The sequence below is a fragment of the Neopelma chrysocephalum genome, unplaced genomic scaffold (genome assembly GCF_003984885.1).
Source record: "Neopelma chrysocephalum unplaced genomic scaffold, ASM398488v2 Primary Assembly neopelma1_60, whole genome shotgun sequence".
Classification (NCBI taxonomy): domain Eukaryota; kingdom Metazoa; phylum Chordata; class Aves; order Passeriformes; family Pipridae; genus Neopelma; species Neopelma chrysocephalum.
In genome coordinates this window covers 6,602,183-6,622,398 of record NW_020897715.1, presented here as the reverse complement: position 1 = coordinate 6,622,398, position 20,216 = coordinate 6,602,183, and the positions used below count along the sequence as shown (strand labels likewise).

At 38.7% G+C, this 20,216-nt stretch overlaps 1 protein-coding gene across 6 annotated transcripts in view; it reads left to right on the top strand.

The window, feature by feature from the left end:
- Window positions 1-20,216, top strand: part of NECTIN3 (nectin cell adhesion molecule 3) — an 88,221-nt gene that overhangs the window by 48,217 nt on the left and 19,788 nt on the right. Inside the window, exons 8-11 of one of the 6 annotated variants that reach the window (XM_027680963.1) lie at window positions 5-86; window positions 7,554-7,616; window positions 8,160-8,330; window positions 9,197-11,130. In XM_027680963.1, the coding sequence (XP_027536764.1) occupies window positions 5-86; window positions 7,554-7,616; window positions 8,160-8,330; window positions 9,197-9,307 (427 nt within the window). In that variant the 3' untranslated portion in view covers window positions 9,308-11,130. Of the gene's footprint in view, window positions 1-4; window positions 87-1,140; window positions 1,165-7,553; window positions 7,617-8,159; window positions 11,131-20,216 lie in introns of those variants that run through there. The other 5 variants (XM_027680965.1, XM_027680966.1, XM_027680972.1 and 2 more) reach the window with 5 other exon arrangements.

Here is a 20,216-nt window from a genome sequence, read left to right as displayed (position 1 = left end):
ACAGAATTGATCTTCCACCCACTCACAAACCATCTTCATGTGAGGAGCGAGCGTTCTCAGTCCCACAGAAAGAAGCTATGCTTCAGGTGAGTAAGTGGTTATATACATCTTAAATTGAGGTAGGGAAAGTGTTAACTTTGTTTTTTTATGTTTAATTTAGTCTGAATCTGCTTTCTGGGTGATGTATGGATCCTTTTAGTTGTTTTGCAGCCAAGCTGTTTCTCACATATATGATAGCTGAATGTTACTCTTGGTGTCAAAGTCATCCTTAAAGGTCAGGAAGCAGGTAGACAGATCATTTTTGTATCCCTAACAACATTTGACAGACACATCTCCTTTTGAAGTAGAAAAATCTATAGTTGAAATTCCGTGGTGATTAAGAGAATATACATAGAATATAAAACAGTCTTCATGGTGGGGGTATATACTTGGTAAACTTAAAAAGTGACTTCACCTTCCTTGCTTGTAACAACTGACATTCTTTCAAGCTGTTAAGGTCTGAGTGGTAGGGTTATATTGGAATTTGGGCTTTGGCATAGCTAATTTACCAAAGTATGGGTTTGATTCCCAGTGAAGATCACTAAATCACTTTGAAATCCTTGCAATTATGTAAATTCTAATTTTATCCTTTTTTTTTTCTTGCATTTATCAGCAGCAAAAGATCCTGTACTAAATCTGAGACAAGTACTTGAATTTTTAATGTGCTTTCAGGGATAATTTCATGTCATCTAAAGTAACGCTGTCCAAGCAAGACAGCAATAGGCAAAAAAGTTCCTTACCAACATCTGGTGTTTGTGTGGGTGTAGTCTGATCAAACAGGATCACAGAGGTGATACACTGGAAAGCTAATTCTAACATAGGAGACAGTTAAACTAAGTGAGGGACAAGGAGGGATAGGACTGCCCTTTGTTCCAGCATGGCTTTGAACTGGATTGGACTGTGAAGCTCCAGGTAAATTTGGAAGGCATTTCTTGCACTAGGCAGCATAGAAGAGATCTGTTCATGGGAGATGGCTTCAGCTAACATCATTGATTATTATATTTCATAAAATAAATCAGTCTATTCATGAAAACTCGTGAATCCTGACCACAATCTCTAAAGTGTCTTTTTTGTATAGATATATATATATATAAAAATCAGTCAGTCTGATTTTTTAGATTTCTGCTTACACTGAAGAAAACTTCCATCACATATTAGTACTTGTAAGAAATTAATTGGAATTGTTTTTAGTGGGATTTTTGTTCCATCCTCAGTACATTGTATAAATAATGTAATTCCAACCACTGTTGTGCTGAATTATAAGACTGAGGTAGTTCAGACAATCATTTGTTTATAACAAATATCACTTTTCCAATACTCTGGTGTAGCTTCGCAGTTTTAAGGACCCATAGAAGTCTTTCTTGATAGAAGGAAAAAAATCATCCCTTACCTTCAAGAGGGATTTTGATGGCATTCTTAATGTTGAAAATATTCCTGCAGATTTTCTTTGTGTGATTGATGGTTACTTAAGCTCACAAATATCAGTTGCTGATAAAAGATTTCCTCTTTCTCATGAAAGGAATGCATGAAATCAATACTGTGTGTTGCAAATATTACAGTGAGTAATACTTGTGTATATTATTGCTGAGTGAAGCAAGAAACTCTTCTAAGGTCCATTGCTACTTTTAGTAGCAGTCCAATGATTATAACATTATGAAGGTAGAAAACATTTTGTTGCCATAAAGTCTAGTAGGTTTTTGTCAACTTGCTTTGAAGGTGGTACAACACCTACGATGACACAAGAGAACCAGTGCTTTTCTGTGCTCAGGTTGGGCATCTTGTGCTAACTATGTAGTAGCTATTTCTTCTGTCACTACAGTATGCAACAAATGCAATTTTTGATGAATCATGCCTCTGCTAATGCAATCCTGTGCTTTAAGTATTTGTAAAAGATTGTCTTATAGAATGAAAAGATATGGACTGTTGTGTTATTTGTGCATCAGTAGTGCTGCTAGATGGGAAAATGACAACAAAATGCAATTATTTTTCCTTTACAGAGCTACTCATAAGGTGTGTACTTTATTGTTTTCCTCTTCGGAAATCCACAGCCTTTGAATTCTTTCTTGGTTGTGCTTACTGTAGCTTCTGTAAGTGAATACTTAAGAACTAAGAAATAGTAAAATGTTTTATGTAACTGTATTTTGTAAATAGAGAAAAAATCCTAAACAGACTGAATTGAATATTCATTTTCCTCAAGCTGGATAAATACAGTTTTAAGTTGTTTTGGGAGAGGAAGAAGAAGGATCTAGTTCTTCAGGCTATATGTTAACTATGCTTTATTTAAAAATAATGGATGTTGGCATAACATTGTTAGTGTAACTGTCTTTCTCTCTCTGTGGAACTCCAAAACTGAAAAGAACTGGAGCTGAAGGCTGGGTCTTCCCAGCTGATACTACCTATGATCACATGTACTCTATTAGCTTGAAGCAAAAGCTTCTGTTTTATCTAACAGAAATTAGCTTGGCTTTAGCTAAGAAGTGATTGGTTGCCTTGTTTAAGTGTACCAAGCCAACACTTGGATAGCTGTAAAGAGGTACAAGAAACAAATTAGCAGCCCATCTTGTCCTGTGTGATTGAATGTGTGTACTAACCACATAACTCACGTTCCAAATGCTGTTGAAACTGTGTGCCAAGAAGGGCAATGGCATCCTGGCCTGGATCAGGAACAGTGTGGCCAACAGGTCCAGGGAAGAGATTCTTCCCCTGTACTCAGCGCTGGTGAGGTCACTCCTGGAGTGCTGTGTCCAGTTCTGGGCCCCTCAGTTCAGGAAGGATATTGAGGTGCTGGAGCAGGTCCAGAGAAGAGCAACAAGGCTGGTGAAGGGACTTGAGCACAAGTCCTATGAGGAGAGGCTGAGGGAGCTGGGGCTGTTCAGCCTGGAGAAGAGGAGGCTCAGGGGAGACCTCATCACTCTCTACAACTCCCTGAAATGAGGTTGTAGCCAGGTGGGGGTTGGTCTCTTCTCCCAGGCAACTATCAGCAAGACGAGGGCATGGTCTTAAGCTGTACCAGGGGAGGTTTAGGTTAGATATTAGGAATAAATTCTTTACAGAAAGGGTAATCAGGCATTGGAATGGGCTGCCCACGGAAGTGGTGGATTCTCTGTCCCTGGAGGTTTTTAAGATGAGACTGGCTGTGGCACTTAGTGTTGTGGTCTAGTAACCACAGCGGTAGTGGACCAAGGGTTGGACTTGATGATCTCAGAGGTCCCTTCCAACCCAGCTGATTCTATGATTCTATGATCTACCATGAATGAGAAGCATTCTGGTGAGCCTTTCACTGGGGAGTTCAGGTGTAAGCTTCTGGTTACACTGAAAACATCTGTAGGGAGAGTGTCACTGCATTGTCAGCAGCAATAGATGATCAGTTCAGTCTGAGTAGAAATAAAATAGGCTGCACAAAGGTGCAAAATACTGTGAAACTGAGTACTCATAGTTTCTCTGTACTGGTATTTGCAAATACCAATTCATATATTCATGTGAATCACTTCAGAACTGAGAAGAACTGGTTCACTGAGGCTGTAAAAGAGTGAGGCAAAAGTCCAAAACACAGGAATATTAAGTGGAGCAAGGAAAAAATGGCATTATAGTTTAATTTACTGTGAAGACTGTTGATTCATCTTTTATCACCTTTTTTAGCAACAAAGCTACTGCTTTTGTCTAGGTGTTCTTTTAATAATCATTGTCATGGAAATGCCACTCTGTTACTCAGAACCGTTTATTGCATGTAATGTGAAAGAGTAGTGAGCAGCCTGAAGGTTACATCCTTAGTGAGAGAGGAATCTCTGCTTGGCAACTGAATTTTTGAGGCAAATCAAGAAGTTGAGCAATGGAAGAATTCCAGTGGCTTAAAGAGAATTTTTTTCTGTTGCGTAATATTTAAAAAAGCAGTGGGAGAGGGTGTACTAATTCAGGCAGTCCTTGGAGTCATTAGATTCAGTGTTTCAAAGGATATATTGCTAAGAAGCAAAATTTCTTTGCTTGCCTTGAAACGTGACTGAGGTGGGTAGTCTTTGACAATGGGAAAGAACTGAAGCTATTACTAGCTTGACAGGTGCTTCTGAAGGAAAGAGGAAAAAAACATTGTTTTGCATAATGCAATGCAACATTCAGAGTTCTTGAAGGATTCAGAATTTAACAGGGCTCTTCTGTAGCAACAGAAAATAAGAGTGGATGAAGGGAAGTACAGCCCAGTAGGTAGTTCTGGCCATGAGAAGACTGACTTTAGACTTGCAGCTTGGAAGAATGCCTCACTTATTTAACCACGCAAACAGGTCAAGTGCTAAAGGTCTTTAACAGTAGTATTTGTGTTCCTATTCAAAACAGGAAAGAAAATGGTGAAATTGTCTTAGCACAGTTAAAAGCATGTAACACCATTTACCAAATGACAATATTTCTGAATCAAATTGGAAAACATCATCCGCAGTACTTTTAAACCTAGCGTAATATTGATTCATTTATAGATTGTGGTTCCCTTTCACTCTTCTAGTTCTTTTCCTAATGCTCTTCATGCAGATGAAAATACCTCTTCCTTGATGAAAAAGGAAACATTATCATTATAATTTGCCATAAACTGAAGAACTGTTTAGCCAAACAAGATTGAATGAAAGGAAGCACAAATGTGCATAGATAAAATCATCAATATTGATAAAGGGTCTTACAGTAGGGAGAAAGCCCAAAAAGCATTGCCCAGATAGCGGTTAGAATTAGGCACAAGCTTTTTTTTCGTGGATACTTTTGTAATGGGATTTCTAAATTGGAAAGGATGAGAAAAACAAGATGGAATTGTTGGTGAGATAATTGATTTAGGGGTTTGAAGGACTGTTTGAGAAGGAGCATGCTTAGAGTAAAACAGTGTTTTTATGAAACTCTGCAAAATGTGAAGGTAAGGCAATGCAAACTAATGTTAAATATCAGCACAGAACCCCAGATACACTATCTCCCCCTACATAGAAAGAGTGTAGCTCAACACCAGTTTTGTTTGACAGAACCTGATGATTTTGGTTTTATCACTTGCTCCATGGCTGTAAAATGTGTAACTTTATTCTCTAGCAAAGGTGTTGTCTTTTCATGCTGTGTGAGATGATTTCCTTTGTCTGTAGTTTTAATTGAATAAATGAACTAACTGGAATGTGCTCTTCTGCTTTCCAGTGTTTGTCTTAATCATGTCTAAGTCCACTGCTGGTAGAATGTCTCGAGCAGGAAGATTTTTTTTTTTTCTCACAGAACATTAGCCTTTGGTGAAGAGGGGGGGTTCTTGTTCCCCATGTGTGTTTTGCCTTCTTGTGTGGTGAATTCATGCTCCTAGTTCAGATATGAAAGACCAGTAAGAGGATTTACTAATCCTGTTAAGTGGTAAATCACATATTCTCAGAATTGGTCTGCAGATTGCGTTTCAAGACGTAAAAAGCAAAAGCAGTGTGACTTTAAGGGCAGGAGGGGACACTTTGAAATGGAATTACAAGACAAGAAGTTTGACAAACAAAATTTGGAATAATAAACCTGTGAAGATGGTGAAAAATAACTTTTGGAGAAGTGGAGAAGGTAGAAAATATTAGATGATTTTAAAAGTAATTTTACAGTTCATTTGGGGGTCATATTAAAGGTAAATTACTCAAAGCTACTTCAACACTTGAACTAAACAAACGTGGAAAAGTAAAAGGCTAAGGGAAAGGAGGAGAAAAGAAGGAGAAACATTACTGAGATTGGGTTCTTTTCAAAATAATTTTTTCAGGTAAGAACCCCTGCAAATGTTACCTACCTGTATGAATACTTGTTGCATGGGGGTTCTGCGGTGAGACCAGCAACTTAGCTACTTTGTGTTTTTGCTACCACTGTGAGATTGTTGGGAAAAGAAGGAATTACAAAACAAAAATTATAAAATTGTACAAAAGTTGTCACTTGATCCTGTTGTGCCCCTTTACTAAATGTGGCATAAGGGGAAGAACTTAATTAGGAGTGATGATACCATAGTATAAAATGTATCCTAAATCATAATTCTCAGTTAACATTTCTTGGTGTGATTAAGATTGGCCAATTACTCAGACAGTTGGTGATTATCTGGATATTTGGAAATAAGCCATTTCACTCATAAAGTTGCTCCTTCATAATGGTGAAAGAAAAAAAAGGAAAGAAGGGAGATTTTGAGTCATCTGCATTAAGTAACTTCTCATCCACCAACATTCCTCAGAGCTGCTCTCAATCCATTCTCCACCCAGCCCGTATTTGTGCTTGGGACTGCTCTGGCTCAGTTGCAGGACCTTGGCCTTGTTGAACTTTATGAGGTTTGCAAAGTCCCACCTCTCAAGCCTGCCAAGGTCCCTCTGGATGGCATCTCTTTCCGCCAGTATGTCAACCACACCACACAGCTTGATGCCATCTGCAAACTTGGTGAGGCTGCACTCAATCCCAGTGTCCATGTTGCCAACAAAGATGTTAAACTGCGCCAGACCTGATGCCAAGCGCTGAGGAACGACACTTATCACTGGTTCCCACTCGGACATTGAGCCCTTGACCACAACTCTTTGAGTGTGACCATCCAGCCAATTTTTTATCCACCACGTGGTCCATCCATCACATCCATGGCTCTCCAGTTTAGAGACAGGGATGTCATGCAAGACGGCGTCAAATGCTTTGCACGTGTCCAGGTAGATGACTTCAGTTACTCTTCCTTCATCCACCAACACTATAACTCTGTCATAGACAGCCACCAAATTTGTCAGGCACAATGTGCCCTTCGTGAAGCCACGTTGGCTGTTGCCAATCACCTCCTTATTTTCCATATGCCTTAGCGTAGTTTCCAGGAGAATCTGCTCCTTTATCTTGCTGGGCACTGAAGTGTGGCTAACTGGCCCGAAGTTCTCCAGGTCATCTTTGTTTCCCTTTTTAAAAATGGAGGGTTTATTTCCTCTTTCCAAGTCAGTGGAACTTCACTGGACTGCCATGACTTCTCCAATGTCATGGATAATGGTTTAGTCACTTCCTGCACCAGTATCCTCAGAACCTGCAGATGTATCTCATCGGGTCCAATGAACTTGTGGACCTTCAGATTCCTTACGTGGTCTTGAACCTCATCTCCTACAGTGGATGGTTTGGCTGGGGAGGAGTTGATTTTCTTTGCGGTAGCTGGTTTGGGGCTGTGTTTTGGATTTGTGCAAATAACGGTGTCGGTAAGTCGGGGATGTTTGTTGTTGCTGAGCAGTGCTCACAAATCATCAGGGCCTTTTCTGCTTCTTGTGCTGCTCTACCAGTGAGTGGACTGGGGGTGTGCACAGGAGGTTGGGAGGGGGACAAGAAGTTGGGAGAGGGGACACAGGTGGAACAGGCGACCCTGACTGACCCTGATCTTCTTTTCCACCAGCCACTGGTTTATAAAAAGGATTCTAAATGGTTGTCAGTTAAGACACTTCCCAAGGCAGAGTGTATTTTGTGATGACTAGTATTTTTGTATAAACCAAACCTGTTCTGCAGTGTTGAATCTTGACTTGTTTCCACTGTAACTTTTCTTCTTTCAGAAAGAACATCTTGCTTTGCAAAGCCAGTACAGAGAGAAAGATGCTGGAAACTTGCAGCACATGGTAAATAATAAAATGTCTTGAATTTCTAAATGAAGCTTTGATTTCATTTTGTTCCTTAAAATAAGCTTATAAAGATGTTTTTCATTAACAAAAAAACATTTGTCCATCCTGGTCAATAACTGTTGGAGGTGTGGGTTTGCTATCCATGAAGTGAAAAGTGACTATACCATTTTAATATCCTATAGTAGTTTCACTGACTAATTTAAATACTTAAACACTGCAGCTTTGATTTTTTTGTTGAGTAACATAACAAAGCACAGGAGTTCCTGACAGTCATTTTCATAATTGATGATTTGCTCATTAGATTCATTGAGCTTTAAATTCTAACTTCCCTTGAAACAAAAGGCTGAGCTTAACTCCGAGTAGTTACTAATGCTTCTTTCATGTCTGTTAGTGATTAGAATTTTTAAGTTCATGTTTCTTTATTCATAGGACTGTTTTGGAGATCATGCATCTTTTATTTTGCTTAAAGTTTTAACAAGAAAAGGAATTGCAGGTTCTATACATGAAGTATGAAACTCATTGATTCTTGTGTGTGTTTAGAAAGCTGTGAATGGAAGGCAACTTACTTACGAGGCTGAAGAGCCAGAGGAACCAGAAGGTCTTCAGCCTATGTATCCTGTTTATCAGCAAACTTACTACAAAAACTGGAGCAGCAGATACCCACAAAACTCAGGACCTGGAAGAGTCTACATCAATCCAAGGGAGCATTATGTATGATTCTGTACCCAGATGTCTTTAACAGGGGTTTTATTACCTGTTGACTTGATGACCCATATGTCTCGTTGGCTTTCATCTCTAAAATAATTGGTGTTTTTTCCTGTGGGAAGAAATTGCATGGAGAATTTCATATAGATAAACTGCAAGGAATTTGAGACCTAACTTGCTTCTAGTCTTGGGCACGTATTTGGTTTTGTAGTTATATCAACCTGCCAAAAGAGGAGAGCCTTTTAGCTTTAGTTGTAAGATGCGTAAACTAGATTAATTGGTTGACACATGCCAAAATGTAGCTAAGCTTTTTCCCTGGCTATTTTTTGGAGCATTCTCTCCCTGGATGGATATTTTACAATAATTTGACCTATGTAAAAGTGACTAATATGAGCAAGACAGCTGAATCCCTTGTGACATTAATAGTCTCGGGCTGAGAGTCATTTTTTCACATTTTGGAAAACTTGGGAATCATTTTGACTGGCCTTAACTATTGATTTCTCAACTAGATCTACCTCTCCCAGTCAAATGAACAACTAGACTACCTCTCAGATACTGACTGGCTGTTTCATAAAGTATGCTGTGTGTCTTTCCACCGTTAAAAGTGAAGCAATTGCCTTACATCAAAAACTTTTTATTTTCTATTGCTTCTGCCTGTTGGTGTGCATGCTGGTTTTGGTTTTACAGTTAGGTCTATATGAAACTTGGTTGGAGGAAGTAGATGACTAGACAGATAGAACTTTCTGTAAGTGTCTTATGTGAAGCTACATCATACCTATCAGTTGCTATTTAGCCATTTTTCCAAATATGACTCCTATTTTAAAGAGTTTATCTTGCTTGGTAATAAATACATTCCTTGCTTTCTTCTCAAGTTTGCAATAAAACTGCCTGGGATGTGTTCTTATGTCTTAGCAAGAAAACTTCAGTCAACTTCAAGTACTTTTCAGCACTGCCCTCTAACCTTAACCAGTAGTGTGAAGTAACTGGAGAATGTCCTGATGTTACCAATGCTAACATTATCCCACATGAAATCTTGTGAGTGTGGGGTAATGGTTAAAAAAATGTGCTCAGGATCTTTCCAGAAAAATAAGTTTTCCTGCGGACTAAAACATAAATATTTAGGAAGTAAAAAAAATGTATATAATGTATTAGTGCTGAAATGAGCTCACAGGACAATCTTGAAATATTTTAAGACAGCAGAAAATAGGTTGGGGTCTAAAATGTGCTGGAGAAGATTAAATGGCTCGTGTATTGTCTAAGTACATGTACACATAAGTACAGAATAATGATTTTCATTAGATGACCTGAAGACAAAATGTTGAGAAGAATGGGTATGTCACATTGAACATGACTTCTGTGGTGTTAGTGTGTTTCTCTGCAGATGTTTGGATTTCTTAGAGGCAAGAGTCAAAGCTGTAGAAGTATAGTGAAGTGTGCTGCAGGCAGGAGGTCCTTTCTAAACCTGTATTCAACCTGCATTTGTCTCCATGGTAGTAGAAGTTAATGAGATACCTATCCACGATAGGGCGAGGTAAATTAAATGTTTCTAGCTTGTTACAGGTAGCAGCTAGAAGATTATGGCTTAGGTGCCTGTGTTCTGGATGCTGTAGAAGCAGATATTAGCTGTTCTCTTGCTAAACAGCTTTCTGTTATATGATGTGGTTGAAGTTGACAACTGAAGGAATGGCAAGGAAAAAAGTTGGAGAGAACCTGTTTCTTGGGAGCTATCTTTGAACCATTGTCACCTTGCTTTTCTTTCAGGAAGCACATTCATGTAAACTGAGCAGCTATTTTAAACTTTAAAGCTACCTGCTGTATTTGAGGCCTAAAGTAGGGCTTATGTCCCCCAAAAATATGTATTCCCACAATGTCAGTTTAAGCAGCTACCTCTTTCCATGAGCGTTGCCTCACCTTATCCTTATGTTACTGCAGCTCCAAAAAACCTCGGCTCTCAAAACATGAAAAGAACACAGTGTCTTGGCCAAACATTAAAACACGTGGAACGACAAACGATTCCGTGAATGAACTGTACCTCTTGAGATAATTTGATCAATATTACTGAGGAAAACTTCATACCAAAAATATGAGGATATACTTTATAGAGTGGTTCAAAACTATTGTTGTGACAATGCTTTCTCTGCATTCATTAGTACAAGGTGGTATAGAGCAGGTGATCATTTCAGTCCCTATTATTTTGGCAGATGATGTAAGAAACGATTATTTTGGGTTCAGACCTTTTCTATGGTTTCTTATTCTTATTTGCAGATACATTTTTGTGTGAAGAGTTAAAACTTTGGGGGAAGGAGGGAGGAAGAAAGAATGCTATCAACAAAGCTATAATTGTTTTTTTGGATTTGTAAAAATAACTTAAAAATGTAGTCCAACTACATGTATACCCAAGTTATATATCAACAAACTGCAGAAAGCTTGAATTGCAAACCACCCATCAGGATGTAATTTGCCCTAAAGTCATTAGCAAAATATATTATCACCTACAGGTTTATTACCTGTGAGAAATGGTTTCTCTGTAATCTGTTCAGGGACATTAACAGTGTGTTAGCTTTTTTAATTGTTGCTTGTAGTCTTCAGTGTGGCTGGATTTTGGGGGAGGGGATTTGGCATAGAATGCTCAGAAGAGAACAGAAAAAAATCTGCTGATTAGGACTTCCCACAGAAAGAATTGTACATATAGAAGTAGATTTGATCTGCTTTTTCAAGATGTAGAAGATGTCCTTTTTTATTTTTGTACATTTTCAAATGCTTGTATTTGTATTTTGATTGGAATAAAAACATTCAAAATATAAAATTTTTGTATGTTGTTTAGATTTGAGATTGCTTAAGGTATGGAAAAATGGATCCACTTTTTTTGGTGATATGTTTCCTCCTCTGTGGTTGCATATGCACAGCATGTGTTTTTTCCTAACAGTGCCACTTTTGAATGTCTGTGGTGTTGCCTGCTGAAATCCTTTCAATATTTATTTTACATAACAGGAAGCATATAGTACTTTGTGAAAATCTAGCACTTAGGTGAACTGAACACCCAAAATCACTGGTGAGGGAGGTAGGAAAGGAGGGGAAGAGTAGTAATTCACATCTCTAGCTTTGATAAATGTAAGCTGTCTTCTGCTCAAGTATCTTTAAATTCTACAAGGTAGTCCAATTATAGAAAGTATAAGATTTAATGTTTGGAGTATCCAAAATGTTTGTGGATACAATACAAATGAAAACTAAGAAAATGTACTACTAAAAAAAGGGAAACACTAAGCAAGATAAAGGGCTACTGCTGTTCAGTCACAGAATTATCTAATGTATTGGGTGTCCAGCTCAAGGAAAGCCCAATGAAAAGGTATTATAATTCCTGAAGAGTGGAGGCAAGGTTTTTACCTTCAGAGTTCTTAAGTTTAGCTTCTTTCTGGCAGTGTCGCTGCTATTTCCATCTCTGAGTGACACAAATTCAGGTACAGAAAACTGTACTGTTGCATGGAGAAGTGATTAAAATGTATCGTAGTAACTTTTTTGATGCCACAGACCTGAAATTGTTCTCTCTGAACCACTGTGTTGTTTGAAGGCTCTGCGTGTGAGTGCTGTAGTAACAGGTAGCAGCAAAACAGTCAAAATTGTTTTGACAACTTAGGTCACTTCACTGTGGGAGGTAGCCTGGGGTTTTCTGTCTGCCTGTGGTACATGCCCAGAGTATTGGAAGACTAGGTTTGGCTTTTGGAAATGCATTTATTCCCAACAGCAAAGCTTATGCTTCATTGCAGTTTACACACATAACATATCTTACCAGTGGCGTTAAAATATTAGGCTTGAAATTAATCAAGCTGGCCTGAGTTTTCAGTGGTGTTCCAGAGCTGTTTAGATGGGTTTGAGCAATTGGTGGCGTAAATCTCTGTGGAAACTTAGAAGCACTTGCTTGGCCCGTTGTTCTGAAGGTGTTTAAAGATAGTTATGTACTAACGATGTGCTAAAAAGATATGTCAAAGTTACAGTAAACTGTGACAACTAGTAAAAAACAAAGGCAGAGAAGTGGTTGAATATCTCAGCAGAGTAACACATAATAAAATTTTTGGCGTATTTGGTAGATTGCTTAGAAAATTCAGTGGCATTAAAACCTACCAGTGTTCATTCATTTTTTTGTTGTCTGTGTGTGTTGTGATATGTAACTGCTTACAAATATTTTCAAAGTATATAATCTCAATGAAGAACTGCTAGGTAGGAGTCTCTTTGCTAATAAATCAGTGTGTGAAAGGACCTAATTGTGGGGAGTGCTTTCTGAAAGAATTATGACTTTTGAAGTTTAGGCAGCTTCTAGATATTACTGTTCAGCACTCTGCTTCTGGTATCACTGTCTGCTTTGAGAAGTAGAGGCCTATGATTTCATCCTTAGTCAAAAACTGTACTTGTAAAAGAGCCTACTTGGCAAAAGTAATGGTTCAAAGTTCTAACAGCCTCAGAGTTCCTTTCTGACAGAAAGTAAAGATTTGATGTTTCTGCCTTTAGTCAAAGGTGTGGCATTGTTCTTGGTAATTAGCTTAGTACCTTTAGCTGAATTATACTGAATGAAAATGCACAAAAAATAGGTTGCAAGTCTTAGTAATAATTATTCAAACAATGTGAAACCCAAGTAGAGATGCGTTAAGCATTTTAATCAGCACTGACAACCCCTCAGTGAAACTTTTTCTAGACTTGTTTTGTGATCTTACTTGACTTGATTTTATGCTATATCTAAATCCTTCAATTGCCAGTAGAAAATGAATTCTATTTGGGAGCCAACAAGGCAAGCTGTGACTCTTTTACCCTTTGTATGACTAGTAATCAAGACTGTAAATTGGAATTTACCTCACAATTTTGGGACCAAGTTGGAAACCAAGTAGACTCCAGCTTCCTCAACAGCTGAGCAGAATTTCAATTTCTGTGCAGGGCTACACATAGAATGCATAGAGTATGTGAAATGTATTAAAAAGTCATTTCTATTTGACTGAGGCTAGACACAGATTTATTATATTCCAACTTGAAATGTACTCTTCCACTAGGTTAAATTAGAATTATAATCCAACAGAGATTTACAGGAAATAACTTTTTTAATACTGATTGCCAAAGGAAGAAGTTTGAATATTTGCTATTGTACCACACTTGAATTTGTTCCTGTTCTAGTAAAACTTTAGTAGGTTCTGAGTTTTTATGATGCCTGGGACCATATATCAGGTACTGCTCTTAGTGTAACTTGGTAAATTAGATGTCTTGACTAAATCCTTGTCTACCACTTTTGCCTCTAGTTCCGCTCCAGTGCCATGTGACTTCAATCTAAATACTGGAAAGTAACTTCATTTTTGCATCTGTGTGAAAATTGTGATCTGGCTGTATTGGTTAAGGATTGCAAATGAAGTATTTAAAATGTTATAAAAGATTCCACTGCGTGGTTTTTTTTCTTTTCCCAATGTTCAATTTTACTTGTTTATTATTGTCTTGGATCTCTGAACTCTTGCTCCTGGTGGTCTGGCTGCATTAGATCCTGTCCCTAGGAATGTGTGCCTGCAGTTTCAGTCTCCCTAATACTTCATCTTGCCTGTCCCATTAAGAAGTTTGTTATAGTCCTCTGTATGACTTCAGATATTCTGTGCTTGAACAGCAAAATATTTTGGGCCAGTATTTGTTTACACAATTCAGCTTGTAGTAAACTCCAGAAAATTAAGTTTTTTCCTGCTGATTTACGGCTGTATGCAGTATTAGGTCATGTGCAATGCAGCAGTGGACCCACAAAAGATGCTTCAGCCCTTCAGACCTACCTACTGGCTGGTCAGGGGAGAGACAGACACCTGTTTAAGCGTGGTCTCTGCTGCCACCACAGTGTATTGTACTCACAAGAAAAAGAGCCCACAGATCTCTAACTTTTCTGAATTGCTCTAGTAATTCGGGAATAGTTACTTTCAGGCACTATTTGTGGCAAAAGCTGAATTCCTTGTCAAGTATGGTAGATAAAACATAGAGCAGTTATATTTCTGTCTTTTGACTAAACTGGCTCTTTTAAGACCAGACTTCATCTACTGATGTGACTGCTCTTTTTAAGTATAAAAACTGAAGCAGCCTGACTTTAATCCCACAACTAACAAAGTTCTTTCCTTCTTTGACATGAATTGAGAGGAAAGAGAGAAATGGCTATGGGCAAATAAAATGCCTTTGTATTAGCTTTAAAATCCAGAGTGATGGATAGCATCAGTTGGAGATTGGTTTACCCAGGTAGGCTAAGCAAATGAACAAAAGGCTTAAGGTGGCTGGAGGAAGGCACACACTGTTTCAGAGTACACTACTTTCTTACTAATGCTTGTGGTGACTCGATGTGATGCCTACTGTCAGCTGGATCTGTTTCCCATCGCCAGGAATATTGCAAGAAGCCCTGGATTAGTAACAAAACACCAACTATGGGTTAAGACAAAAAGTCTCACCTGTTCAGATGTATTTTGCGTTGGCTCTTCAAGCAGTTTTAAAATTGGCTACTAAAAAATTGGTTTAGCAGTCTCTTCCCTAGGATTTCCATTCTTTTTATGTTCTTGTCTAATTTATTTCTCACTAATAAATCCTCGTTGGGGCTTTATTGATGAGAAAATACCTAATGCACTTGTAAGGTGGAGAATAGATTCTATTTTGTTCCATATTTGTCTCTCTCTGCTCTGGCTTCTCGGGACAGTGTTAATTAATTTTCGACTCAATATGGAAATGTTTGAGATTCAGTGTTGCATGATTTTTTTTCCTCCGCTTTCCTGTTGTGTAAAGGCATGAGGGATGTGGAGTGTGCATGTATGTTTAACTGAGAAATTTTCCAAGTGGAAAATGGGTAACTTATCAACATCAGCTATCCTTCTTATAGCTGGAAAAATTACAATGATGCAGCATTACAAATGGTTAAATCACCTTACTTTCCAAGTGATACATGACACAGAGTAAGCATGAAAAAAAGACAAACGTGAAATGTTGCTTGGAGGAAATGGTCGTGCTTATACCAGAAGGCAATATTTAAACTACTTGCCTATTGCCTTCAGATATGTCCTAATAGCAGGAAGAACCTGGTTAATTTGAATGTCGATGCTACTTAGCTGGTTGTCGTAAGTTGGAGTAGGTTATCCCAAAGCCGGTTTCCAGACGAAGTGAGAGATTTAGACTTGTCACTATCAAATGTGTTACTATGAAATCACATCCAAGTTTCACCATCTGCTTAACATTGGATCTAAATAGCTTTATTAAATTAAATAGCTGCATAGCTGCACCCTAGTCCATCAAAAGATTCATCTAGAAAGCCAAAGATAATTGAATTTCTAGTGTCACTGATCAGGCTCGAGTGCATGATTTGCACAGCAAGTGTAATTGACCCCGTGGATATCTATGTGAAATAAAATGCCCGGTGGATACTTGTGTCTAAAAGCATTGATTATACAGTAAGTACTTTGAGTTACTGTATTGGGAAATAATTCAGTCATTTTGAATTAACTGAGAGAATCTGTTCTTTTTAAGAGGACTGAGGGAGGGGGGTGGAAGAAGCTGCTGTCAAGACACAAATTGGCAGCTTAAAGTAGAAAACAACTTGGACTACAATTGAATAGCCACAGCAAGTAGTGACTTTGTCTTCTCTTGTAATGGAAGCTTCAGCTTTCAGATAAGTCTTTCTCTTGCAAAAATATAAACGAGCTTACCTGAAGACGATTGGAACGTTTCAGGCCTTTGCTTGAAACAGCTATCAGCCTTTTGTGTGGAAGGACAAAGCCGGGGAGATGCACGATGGAGATGACTGAGTGCTGCAGATGCTCACTGCACCTTTGACTTTGTGCCCTTACCGAGCTGTCCCTCTCTGCTGGGCTGCCTGGGAACCTCAGCAGGAGGGCTTCTGCTGCAGTTCGGCTTGTCTCGACATCGGCAATTTGAGCTGGCACCAGATTTAAGTCTGGAATTCTTTCTGCCTGTCCCCTCGGCCCTTTCCCCACCCCATCCCCTCTGCCGAGATTTTAGCAGTATTTTGGGAAATTTTTTTAATTGTTAATGTTCTAGAGTTAAAGGACCCGATGTCAGTGCACTTCTGAAATGTTGATTTAAAGAACCTGTGGCAGATCACAGGATGGTTATCTACTAGCAGGCTAATGGATGCCCTGAAAGTGTTTGGAACTGCTTTGGACTTACTCCAGCACCATTTGACAAGTGCTGTCTGAAGCAGTCCTGACGTGCATTAAAAGGAAGAGCTTCCTTACAAAACCACACAAAGTCATAGAGTTGGTAGTGCTTTCTTTCTGCTGTTGATGTTTTATTACAGCTCACAGCATAATATTAATAGGCAGATAGCATCTTCAGTTGAATACATATAATTCATGTCTTCTGGTTCCTGAGAAGACATTCGGTAAAGAGGGAGAAAAAAACCGGAAAACACTTAGGTGAAATGCAAGTAAATTTGAATCTGAAATGACCACATTAAGGGCTATGCTTAATGCCGTTTATCTGGGAGCTGACTATTCCACTTGGGATATTTTAGACAAAATCTGGGAAGCTGGGCACTTGCCATTATGTGCCCAGGTATAGAGATACCAAAGTTTGCAAAAAAGTGGGAGAACACTTTATTAAATTACATACCTTGAAGTTGCTTTAACTCTAGTTGGCCAAGTTGCTGCTAATTCAAATAAAAATATTTCTTTTAAGCTTCCTACACAGAATGTGCATATGACAAGATGCATGTTGGTTGATGTAGTTCAGGAAACCGTCTGTTCCCTGTCACAAATTCCATCTTGGCATTTCTCATAAGTTTAATTGTATCAATTAAACAACACTCTAACGGCAAATGTTTGCTGGCTTTTATAACTGGAATTTTGGAATCCTCTAGGAAATCTAAATATTTTTCATATTTCTTCTGAAGCCTGTTTACTACTTCCTCTTACAAAGATAGGCTTGCTGCTCCTCTGGATTTAACTAAGCATTGTTTTCTTTCCTTGGAGATGGAAATTTCACTTTGAAAGATCGGATCATTGTTGTCCATGCTTGACTGACGGTAATTAACAAGTTCTAAACAAGAGCCCTTTATTGAGGGCTTTTTAATAACCCCTCCCCTTCCCGTTGTGACTTCGAGTCTGAAATATTTTTACTGAGTTTTGTATTTTCTGTATGTCTGTGCATTTAACAAGTTTATTTGTTTTGAATTACAGTCGATTTAGACTTACTAGCATGCCTGATAGTTTCAAAGATGAAACTGAAAAGAAGGGGGGGAGGAAACCATACCAAAAAAATCACCAAATTGGATGCTGGTATGTGCCTCCACCCAAGTGTCAGAAGTCCATTTTAAGGACTGCCTCTGAAGTCCCACTTGTTTACTGGAGCACTAAACAAATGAGGCTAAAGGGAATAGTGATTGTTGAGGACTACTGTGCAGCTGGATAGCACTCGCCCTATCTCAAGATAGCTTCCCTTGTATTAAAGAACTTGTATCTCACACTGATTAGTACCAGGAAGTAATTAAAATATAATCTAGCTCTCTTCATTAGAAATGTTCTTGAATCCTTTGAAAACTGTCAAATAAGTGTGTTCAGTACTGAATGTTCCTATAAAATAACAAAATAACATGGTCTCTCAGATACTTGTTTTTCATGCATGTTTGACTCTAATGCCAGCATGAGCACACCCTGGTTTTGTAAATGAAGACGACTGAAAAGTCTGAGATCTTTATACAGAGTAATAGGCCAGCAAGGCCTTCTGTAAGGCTCTAATTCCAGAAAGTCACCATTTGAAGTCAGCTGGTGAAAGGATAAACATGAAATTCAACCTAAGTGTAAATTTGTTTAGCTCTGAGCAATTGGTACATTAATACAGATGAGCTGTTTGCTCTGCTGTTTGGACTTCCCCTGCCTCGGGTTAGTCCCCAAACTCAGGTCTTTTATTTAGGCAAAAAGTATCAAAGGTACCTTTTTGTGTGTTTCCCTCAGTGAATTGCTTTGCTGTTATCGAAATGCTTCTTATTCAAAAAATAGGTTGAATGACCACATGGGACTAATTGCTGTGACTACCTGTAATGGGTTTTCTTTTGCTTCAATTAAAACAATAAATATCAGGACAAAGTGATGGTGTCTTTCCCCATAGGCCTGTACAGGGAGTAAAAGAAAGCTGATGGTTACTGCCAGGTATGTGGTCAATGCTGCTACCCTCGTTAGGTCTATGATTGCCTGGCATAACTAATGCTCAGTTTGACATTTGTGCAGTCAGTTATAAGATATAGAGGAATATAAAATGCAACACTCATGATGCAACACTGCTATGCCCCTTCAAGTGAATTTTCTTTCTTGAACCGTAACTTTTCCCTCCTTTTGCCTATTTGAGAGAACACTGTATGTTCAGTGAAGTTGCTTGGACCAAACTGAAACACTCTTGTTTCCCAAATGGCAAACCTTGGAAAAAACACAGATGAAATTCTAATTTGAGATGATGTTAAAATTTTTCAAGAGAACCTAGGCTTCCTTTTAGCTTTTATGAAATCTGAAGTTACATAGTTTTATTGTGACATAAAACCCAGTTGCACTTCGGGGTCCTGCACAAATTCTGCATACCAGCTTGAAAGGAAAAAAATGCCCTGGAAGAGGAATAAGTTGCATTTTATTTCTGTACTGCATCAAGTTTGCATTCTTCATCAGTATCCTCTGTCACTCATGTCTATGCCCTTAGTAGCTGTGTCTTAGAAATTTTTTCAGCTGTGGTATTTCCTAATAATTCAGAATTTTCTTTTTCTGAAATTTCCCGTGGATTTTTTTCTGGTAAATGAAAGTTATAGTCTAGCTAGAGTATAGATCTCCCTTTAGTGATATGTTTGTTGGTAATGTCTTTTCTCTCCATTTGTGTGAGTGCACCTTAGGACAAAAGAGTGAGCTGAGGAAAGAAAATCCTTTAACATGAGGATGGCACACCTTCAGCAGCTGAAAATACTATTGCAAGGGTCTCTGTGCATTAAACATGCTCATGCGTGTGGTGTGGTCTGTCACAGGTACAGTAGCTGTGAGGCAGTGCACTGAGTGTCTCTGTACAGAGCTCATAGCTTAGCAAGTGACTTTGGTTAGTGTGTCACCAGTGTGAGCTGTACTGAATGCAGACTGTGCATCCCACAAGTCCCTGCTGAACACCAAGATGGGCTGTCAGTGCTGTCAGGCTGCTCCTGTGCCTTTGAAGCTAACCATATGGAGTGTGAGTGCAATTAAAGGACTACTTCTTTTGCAGTTGCTTGCAGTTCCAAGTGACTAAAAATGCCCCGAAGTACTTAAGGAATTGCTTAAAATATAATGAAGATCATCTTAGTGAACATGGGAAAAACTGGTGGGATGCTTTTCTCAGATAGAATTATATATGGTGCCAGAATAGCCTCTGGATGGTCTGAATTTACAAATGAGGAGAAAGTTCTCTGAAAAACAGTGTCCTACTTTAGTTTCAGCTGTACACTTGCTTCATTTTGGAATTTTGGAATTATTTGTCACCCTTAGTCACTTGCAAGAGACTTGGCAACTGCTGTCCTGTATTGAAAGGGGCTGAGATAATCAGAGAGGTCCACATGGGGCTTCACAAACACGGAGAGGATCTGACTGATTCCCTTGGCCTCTTGGCCGTGCTTTTACCAGTACAACCCAGTAGGCAGCCGGCCCTCGTGGCTGTGAGGGCATGCTGCTGCAAGCTGGTATCCACCAGGGCACCCAGATACTTTTCTACAGAGCCCAACACTTGCTCTCTGCTTTCTCAGTTCCTGCATTTTTTTAACATATGGCTCAAGTTGAGCTTCTGTGACTGAGGAATTGAATCCTGCTATTACATACTTGGTTTGATGCATATGTGTGCTGTGCATATAGTTATGATGGGTAGTGGTCACTAAACTTTGACCTTGATAAA